The sequence below is a fragment of the Pocillopora damicornis genome, chromosome 2, assembly GCF_964200805.1.
Source record: "Pocillopora damicornis chromosome 2, jaPocDami1.2, whole genome shotgun sequence".
Taxonomy (NCBI): domain Eukaryota; kingdom Metazoa; phylum Cnidaria; class Anthozoa; order Scleractinia; family Pocilloporidae; genus Pocillopora; species Pocillopora damicornis.
The window spans coordinates 5,590,265-5,599,994 of record NC_142671.1 but is presented as its reverse complement, the minus strand read 5'-3'; the positions used below and the strand labels follow the sequence as shown (position 1 = coordinate 5,599,994).

Genomic DNA, 9,730 nt, shown 5'->3' with positions numbered 1-9,730 from the left:
AAAGATGATTTTTTCAAGTGTAAATGGAAGATGCACAAAAACAATGCAAGCAGGACAATGTCAGTTTAATTTTATGTGCTAAGTAAACAAAGAGGACGAAATTCAATTATGACCATCCCAGCTCACTCGACATGCTTCGTTGACTTCGGATGAGGGCACAAACCATGAAAACTTTGCTTGAAATGACTTGGAAAGTTGTCTGATTGCCCTTGTCGACTCACTTTCCCTTTCTGTAGTCACGCTACGTGCAGAATGCATAAACGTTTTGAGAATCTCTGGAAGGCATGCATTTTGATTGACGCACATACCGATTTAATGTGTTTAATGGTGGGATTTTATTTCAATTCGGTGTCCAATTACATGTTTGGTGTGTCAGTTGGTTAGGTTATATTGTCTCCGCGATCAGCCAATCACCGCCCGCGGGAGGAATTTGGCTCCGATCGTTGTGCGCATGTCCTGTAGCCCGACTCACAAATTCTGGGTAATGTTCATGCACGTTGGCTGCCTGGTTGGGTTGTTTTCAAGAATTTCTTGCCCCATTGTAACCCAAATTCCTCCACACAACTTCGCTAAGTTGAACTCGGAAAGTCTGCAGCGTATACTTGAGGTATTTTTGCGGTGACTAATGACATAACTGGCATCTAGAAGCTGTTTCTTCGCCAAACAACTATCGCAGGAAGTTGAGCTATCGCTTGCAACGCTTCCCTTGTCATAGTCATGGCGGACGTGTCGGACGAAAGTTATGCCGCTGAAACACACAGGTCTAAATACAAGAAGGATAGAACTGATCGACGAGAACGAAGGGGTAATCGTTATGGTGATGTCATAGATGGAAGTACATCTCCTTCGAAGGAAAACAAGAGTCCAGGTTTAGAAGACAACGGGGTTGCCAATGACCTTGCTAATAGTAGTGCCGATCGAGATACGGGGAGACGAGATAGGGAGAGACGAGAAAGGCGGAAACCCAGAGATGAAGAAGCTAATGTCAGTGTGAACGTCGAGGCGTCTGTTGAAGGTGCAACAGCAGCCAGTGAGGAAACAACGCCGAAGAAGAGCCTCAAAAAAGACAGAAAGAGCGAAAGTGCAGGGCATAAGAGACAAGCCAAGAGACATTTGAGGGAAAAAAGAAGGTCAACCGGAGTTGTTATGATGCCTGGTGGAGCCGATGCAGATGTAAGTATCAAGCGAGTTTCACGTTTCTTTCACTCTTGATACATATTTCAGGCTTTTAAAGTCCAAAAGAATACTTAAATCGAACTGTCGGGGCTGTTTATCGAGTAGTTCTCGTGGTGTGGGGTTTTGGCTTCGCGAACAATAAACCTTAGAGCTAGGTGTTCATTTATTTCGAATTTTGCTGGCTTCCTTTCACAGTTATATTTCTTCTGTCGATGGTAAAATCATGTACGATAAGAAGCGCTTTAGTCTGTCTGGATATCCGAAGTTCGTCATGATGATAAAAGCGTAAAAATCTCTCGTACTTTGGAGTTCATGGCTACTGCAAATTGGCATTCTTGTACTGCGAATGTGATAAAAAATGTATAATTGTATTTGCGATTCGCCATCGGCAAATCTAAACAATAAATTAAAATCAATCCAGCTCTAGTGCTTTTTCAAGAAAAGTGGAAATTAATAAGCGCAAGGCAATATAACAGATGTTTACGCAAATTTCGCCTTCATTTCGTTTATTACCATCGTGACAGAGAAGAACTCTAGTGATAAAGTTTTACACAGGGTGCATCGATGGACGTTTGTAAACAGTATTTTTTGGGAACTGTAGACTTGAAGCTAATTTCGTAATTTTTCCTTGTCATTTCAGTCAAGGTAGAGCCTTTTAAAAAATTTCAAGCTTTAAGTATGACAAGTTAATCTTCCAATGCGAAAGCGTAGTTGAATGTTGTAAATGATATTACTTAATTTTAGCGAACGGATCTCTATGTGTTTTGCATAAGAAATGCCACTTACATCAGGCTTTGATTAAAATGTAATTGCCATAAAAAAGTCAGTGATTATAACTGGACTTTAGTCGTTTCATAGCAATGATGAGTGTCTCATGGTGTCTCACCCTGTCTGAGCACGATTTTCGTTTGTGAACACTTGTCGAATTTTAGTCTGTTTAATTCATGTACGTTTCCGAGAATAACGCGAACGTTTCATCACAATTATATTTTTTAATGTAGCCGATTACTATGGACAAATTATAGTATGTCAGAAACTTTGTCTCGCTTCCTCTCTCTTTATTTAACTCAATGAGATTAGTACATTGATCTTATAGATGTCCAGTTTCGATACAACTTACTAAGCGTTCAAATGTAATACTGTTTATGGACTTCCTTCGTATGTATTTCGTTGCGTCTCTAGCCAGGTAACTTGCTGTAGTCTGGATATATTTTATTTGCACTTTCAGAGCGAAGGTGACGATGATACGAAGCAAGTAAAAGCAAATACGCAACAGAACGAGCAAGCCAACGATGATGAAGCAATAGAGGTAAGCTTACGTGTATGTTCGTTTGTGCTGTTCGAACGTTGTGGCGAAAATCCGTTTGTGATTTTATGCAGTGTTTCAGACATGGTGGCATATACTGTCATGTGTATCTTTGAGGTTTTCAAGTACTTGCCTTGTTTATACAGAAAAGTTGGTTAAAAAGCTAGGAATGTTACTTTAAATCCTCCTGTCAAATCTGTGTAAACTTCACGGGGATCAAATTTTGAAATGTCTGCAGTGAAATGCTTAGTATACCTAAATCTGGACATTTTAAAAGCCCTTGAAACTCTCTTTAAATGATAAGGCTGCTTTTCACAAGAGTTATTTTAGACAACAAAGGCTTGTTTTACAGTAATTTAAAATGTTCGCATTCGAGGATATTGGTTTAAATAAATCATTCGCAACCACTAACACAGAGCTCTTTGCTTGTAAAATGATTCTAATGGTTGATTACATAGTATGCAGAGGTTGAATTGCATCTGGTGGAAACTTGATAGCAACCAAGTGAGAGTGAAAGATAACAAGGTTATTTTGCTGTTGCTTTTGAGAATTTAAAGAGACAGTCAAAGTAAAATATCAAATATCTCTTACTAATGAGAGCTGTCAGTTGGTTCTTGGCCCTTAAGCATGAATGGTGAGGTTTTGGTGTTGTCTGTGTTACATATTCCTGACTTCAGTGGACTGTAGGCTTTCTTTGAGTTGAAGAAGTCTTTTTGTTTTTTAGCAGAAGTGAAATGGTAATCTAATGATTTTGTTCAGTGTTGATCATCCATTTTCTGTATTATGAAGTTTATCTGTTGTTCCTTTGATGTTGTTGAAAGAGTGGTAGTAGATTTGTGTGTATGCTTAAACATGTATGCAAAGCTGAACTGTTACTCGCTATGTTTGCTAACTTGCTATTACTGAAAGTGCTACTTTCTCTTGAAGATGTTTCTTGCTTACGCTAGTTTGCTTTGTGATAAATTTGGTCCATTTTCCTTGAACTGCAAATCTGTTATTTCAATCATCTTGTTGATTTCTTACCAACTCCAAAATTTTCAAAAACTTTACTCTTCTTTTCTCAGTGGAGATCTCCAAGGTAATTTATGTCCTTATTTGGAAAACTGTAACAATAATCATATGATTCTATGTGTAATATTTGTTCCAGTTTATGCAGTATGAGGGCAGTGGATGCATTGATTACATATTTTAGAAGCACTTCCATTCTTAGATAAAAAGATTACGTACACAGAATTATGTCTCATAGTATTTTTTCAAGAGAAATTCCATTATACTTGAGTGGGTGCATTAAAAGAAAGCATAAAATTAAAGTCAGTAATAGATTTAAGATTATTTAAGCAGATCAAGGTACTGCTAAAGGAGCTAAATGATATTAAGTCACAAAAATGAACATCTAAGACCAAAAACTAACAAAGTAAAAGCTGCTAGACTGAATAAATGAAAAATCTTTGGGCTCTTTCTACTGTTCTGTTGTTATGTCATTAAATTTTCAAGCCATTAGATCATTCTTGTAAATGCAGTAGTTTGTATCTTTCCTTGGCATAAGACAGTTTGTTGTTATTTTTTTTTTCTTGCTAGAAAGGTACTTAAGTACCTACTCTTCTTGCCAGAATTTCAGCTTAAAATGGTTTTCTACCATCTAAATTTTTTATTAGTGTATTGCACAGAGAAAGGGAGGATTCAATCAGGCTGTGTTATTTATCATCCAATATTAGGCAGTTCCTTATAAATCATAGACAAGGGAAGTTTTGCCTGTAGTAAAACAGTGGCTTTTACTTCTGTGCTATATTTAGAAAGCTAAGCAAAACAAATAAGAGTTTTTTGTAAAACAATATTGCAGAAGATTTTCAGTAGACAGGTCTGTTCTAACTTAAGAATTAGGTGCAGTGCACGAGTGATATTTAAATCAGTTTGTTGAGGCACGCAGTTGTTCAGTTTGGTTGGTACATGTGATATATTGTGATGAGAGTTGTTGCATTGCTCAGTGATGGAATGCATTTCTTTACTTATTAAAAAATGTGTTGAATATCCATGTTGGTTTTCAGGAGTTCTACTTTGGGTTACTGAACTCAGTTGAATGTAAAAAGTCTGGTTAGGTTTGAACAATATCCTAATAATTTAGCTTATCTGTAAATGTTGAATATGTTGTATTATTCACCAAATTTACTAACAAGTCCTCTCTTTTCCCACTGTAGGATTCTCCCAAAAGTAAAGGGTAAGCTAAATTTTTTTACCATTTTGCATCTCTCAAATTTGGCATCAGTTTTTTAAAATGGTGTGTATCTGAAGCTGGTCATTTTATTTTTAAAGGATTAGTGTATTTTAGCTTTCTGCTTTTGTAGATTCTAGTGCTATATTAAATACATATTTACATACAGTGTGAGGCATTTAATGGCACAATAATTACTGATGATTTGATCAGAATGCTGGGTGATGCTTTGGCAGAGTAGCAGAGACAGTCTAAGTCAACAGTATTTTTACTGTGCTTGATATTGGATGACATGATTTGATTTGGGTTCCGTGTAGTTAACACCCCAAGTAAAATTACCAATTTAACCCAACTTCAATGTTTAAAACTTTTTTTCATCAAATTACACTAATGGAAAAAAAAATAATGTTTACTTACAAGGATAACAAATTATAACTAGAACTATTTCTTTTGTAGATCAAACAAAAGAATAGAGCAAAAAGTTGTAAGTATAAATTTATTCATGTCTGTGTGAAAGCTTAAAATTATAATCATGATTACAATTCTAGGTTGGCTATCATGATGGTAGGATTTAGCACCCCTTACCCCTCCTGCAAATTTGTCTTCATTAGAAAGTGCCCCTATTCTGATGTAACAGGTAGTGAGTTAGCCCCCTCAGTGGTCTTTGTCTCAGTCTCTCAACTATTATGTCTGCATGAGTGCACATTTCCTTTCAAATGATGATGCACTCATGTTAAACTTTTGCAACAATTCCTTGGCAGTTGTTCTCGTCAGGAAGGATAGACAGACAACAAGTCTGTTTCCCAGTCTTCATGATCCTATTTAAATAAACATCAAAACTTTTTTTTGCATATTTTGCTGTTTCTCAAAAAAGAAATAATCACCCTGTGTTGATTAAGTGGCCTTTTTCCTGCAAATGTTTAAACCTTTCAGCAAATGATTGTAGATATGTAAATGTGGTTGTACAGTGCTTATTAATCCTGATATTATTCAGGTTGTGTAATATTTGGTCAAATACCATCTTGTAAGTGATTCAGGAATTATTTTATTTGCAGCAAAAGGATAGTGAAACCATCCAAACGCAAAAACTGCTTGAAAAGATAGAGGATTATGAAAGTCAGTTAGAAGACTACAAATCTGAGCTTGATAAAGCAAACAAGGTGAGAAGTTCTTATGACATTACATTATGAGAACCACAGTAGAAATGTAGAGGGGTTGCCTTTCATCTCACAAGCTTTATGGAAAACAGTGGGCAGTACATCTCTTTTCTTGCAGAAGTATGATTTTTGAAGAATTAACTTATGTTTGTCTCTTTGTTATGTCACTGTTCTGTTAAGTTTTGAGGCAATTAAGAGGACATGTCTTGTAACAGATGCAGTTATATGGTGCACTTAGCTTCTCTAGCAAGCAACTCTGTCTTTGGAGTAAGCATACTTTGCTCTTCTGCCCACTGAACTAACAAGTCCCTATTGTACAAACAAGTTTGAAAAAACAGAAATGTGCAGCAAATCGATCTTGCTAACTTGACAAGAAAAGTTACTTACTCTAAGGCCAATATCTAGGTACTATATGCAGGAAATTTAAAATTGTTCTTCTTTCTATTTCATATCAGGAACTGGAAACACTACGGACAGAGAACGCTCGCTTGAAGGATGAAAATAGCTCTTTATTACGAGTTATAAGTCAAATATCAGCAATGAAACCAGTGAAGTAGGCTTCAAACTGCTGAAATCTTCATTTATTTGGCTGCAGTAGAATTATTTTTGTTAAACTGATTTTGTCAAATGGATGGCAGCCATTCCACATTAACACATTTTCCACATGGAGGAATGGAATTCTTCTCGGAGTAAAGCATAATGCCATTGTTGAATTGTCACTCTTGATGATTGCTTACACAAAAGGATGCACAAGTTTGACTAAATGGATAATGTCATTCTTTGGTTTGTATAGCTTGAAAATTTATAGGCTGTTTTTATGAAGTATTTAGCAAAAGTTAGTTTGGCTTGGAACTTTCCATTGTAGTGCAATGTTGAATAGAACAGGTAACAGGCTAAGGAAAGAGACTTGACATTTTTATGCTTTGTTGCTGAAAAGCTGTTCTTTTTTGTAGATAGTAAGAATGTGCTTAGTATTGCAGTGGATATGCTTGGGGAAAAAATACCTTACTAAGATCAGGTGATCTTACTAAGTTTTTTGGGGCATTTTTGTCATACAGTAACATGCCTATGAGAGTATTGAATTTTTACTTGTTGTGTAAGGGGTTGTGTAGTAAGCCATACTCTCTTTTGAAATATAGTTATTATTTGTTTTCAAGTCTATCCACTGTGAATATTTCTGTCAAAGGTGATGTTTTAATGGAGTTTCAACAATTACACAAACAGAGAAAAAAATTGAAATCCAGATCTCCTCAATCTTCAGGGCAACAAGTGCTAAACAAATTCTGGTGTTGTGTCACTGGTGTTTTCATGCAATTTTTATCTTACTTACAATTTTTACTCAAAGAGTGACTGCAAGCCAGCTTAGAATCTTGCAATTATGATGCATTGGTGTGTTACAGTGGTCATTCTATACTTCTTACAATCAACTATTTGATGGATAACGAGTTAACCACACTATTGGAGCTCCTAACAAGAGAGAAGGGTTTGAACGTTTGATGGAAAAAAAAAACCCCAACCCCCCCCCCCCCCAAAAAAAAATGTCATTATGTGTAGAGCTGTCAATCCATAACAGATCTGTTATAGCATATGTACTTGTTACGTGTCAAGCGCAGGGGCTATCTTGGTAGTGTGGAGTACTTGTTATGTGACAGGAAGTTATTTGATTGGCTTTTTTTAATCAGAAGGAAATGGGATTTTGCAAACTTGATAAGGTAAATTAGTGAGCTTGTGATATCTAAAAGAAAAGTAACTCAAGTCGCTATCCAGGGAGAAAGTAAAGAAGGACAATTCTGTGAAAGTAGGATACATGTACCGTATCAAGAGGGTCATTCCTTTGAATGCTTCCTCATCTTTGAAGGATTTGATTTTACACAACTTATTTCCTTTTCCAATTTGCAAAATTTCCTAAATGAGAGTTAAAACGGTCGGTGACCTTGTTCTGAATGAAGACGCTGTTTTTTCTGTTCAACAATTGACACCTAAAATAGTGTTATCGGTTGGTGTAAGTTTTTTTTTTTAATTTGTGGAGGCAAATCTTTTTGTAGAAGCCATACTGATTGTGTACTCTTGTAAGACTGATAATTACTACTGTGATTGTTGTCAGCTTTTGAGACGTTCCTGACATTTCAACCTTAGAGAATGAGGCTCTGTGACCGTTTCAAGAGGGTCATTCCTCGAGCTCGATTCAAGAATATACGAAAGAAAATTTGAAAAAAAAAAAGCTGTTGAATAGTCGTGGCTAAAGGAAGTGCTGGCATTATTTTCTAAACAGTTTCTGTCAATATTACTTGTTGAAAAATATTCATAGCTATTTGCAAAGCGTATTTCGTGAAGGAGAATGTTCACTCCTCTATTGAAAGGTAGGTGGAGTCAATGGCACGCCTTCTTAACGGCTGCTTAGGATTTCTGGGTAGCATTTTGCTAATAGCTTCCGACAATTCATTGGTCGACTGGAAAGTCTAAATTATGAGGAATGTGTCGAAATCGTGTAAATTTTATGAGATTTTTTTTAACAATTTCTTTGAGAAGGTTTCTATCACAAGTTATCATGGTGTAGACCGTGCTTAACAGCCGGTGCAATTGTGTCTCACGGGAAACAGCGTTGTATGTTGAAATAGCGCATGCACGTAGAATAACAATGTTGCCTCACCCAGTGTTTTCTCTGGCCAGGTGTATTGTTTGGAACACTTTCCTAGTCAGTTTGCCTAAGTTACAGTCTGTTGGATCAAACACTTTAATGTGTTACTCCAACGTTATATTTTTGTATTATTTTAGTAAATATATTTTCAGTGATTAGTAAACAAAGAAACCAGACTGTGTGACTCGTTATTTCAGTATTAAGCGGTAAACTTGAGTTGTAAGGATGCGAAGGTGCATGCCATGAAAGTGTAGTGAAGCGGGGACCGGGGGTGGTGGGGTGGATATGGAAGGGGTGAGGCATTGGGAAAATGGTTTGTTGAGTACTCTTTGTTTTGTTTTGTTTTTTTTTTTACGGTTGAACACTTCAGATTAAGGTCAGCGTAAGGACGGAAGAGCCCATATGTGTATTGGAAATTACTGAAGCATTCACTGCCGTTAAGTCAAAAGTCTGTCGAGGTGGCGGTGATCTTGTTGGTTTAAGGGAGATAATCTCGGTCATTTTTATTAATGCGCAATAAGTGATCTTTTACTAGTTAGAAGCTCGTCTACGGAGGGGAAAGGATCTTGTGAAGTTTTCATTTGGCGTTCAGAAGAAACTATGCCCACTATGTAGTACACATTCCAAGTAATTAGCGAATCTTTTAGCGTCATACGTGTAAAAATTGCAATTATTTTTCTATTAATATCATTGGCTTTTTATAGCCCGTTCGTTCATGGCAGATGTTAGTTATTTTAAGTTGTGCTAAATTGACTACAACGGACTTAATTTGGAATTTATGAATACACGTAGTTCTGTCGCGTAGTATTCAAACTGTTCTAACCCAGAGCGCTGCACAAGAAGTGCACTCTTGCATCGCTCGGGATATCTGTATGTCATGAGATGATCATACGCCTACGGCTTTCCAAAGCTAGTTCTTACCATTTCCCTTTCCGCTATCAGTCGACCACATTTTTATTTTATCCTCCTAACATTTTTGATGTCGCATATGCATGCTGCGTATGAAATCAATAATAAGGGCGTAATACACCCCACTAAGGTCAGCGGGTTTGTTTTACAAGACAAATGGCTAGCTTCACGAAGCCTTTCTTATGATTTGTCAGGGATTTTTGGCAGAAGAGCTCTCAGAGCGTGAATTTAGGCCTTAATTGAGGTAAAGTGGGGTAATCAACGTTTGATAAGTGCTTTTGACCAGTAAATTTCGTTTCTTATAAAAGTGAATAGGGAAATAAAAACCTATCATC

General features: G+C 36.6%; 1 protein-coding gene across 1 annotated transcript; it reads left to right on the top strand.

Moving 5' to 3' along the window:
* The first annotated feature begins 398 nt into the window (after positions 1–398).
* LOC113673462 (uncharacterized) lies at positions 399–8,662 on the top strand. The gene is made up of 6 exons (XM_027189882.2): positions 399–1,173; positions 2,405–2,485; positions 4,678–4,697; positions 5,148–5,175; positions 5,747–5,851; positions 6,304–8,662. The coding sequence occupies exons 1-6, from the start codon at positions 718–720 to the stop codon at positions 6,403–6,405; spliced, it is 792 nt and encodes a 263-aa protein (XP_027045683.2). The 5' UTR covers positions 399–717; the 3' UTR covers positions 6,406–8,662.
* Positions 8,663–9,730: the final 1,068 nt, after the last annotated feature.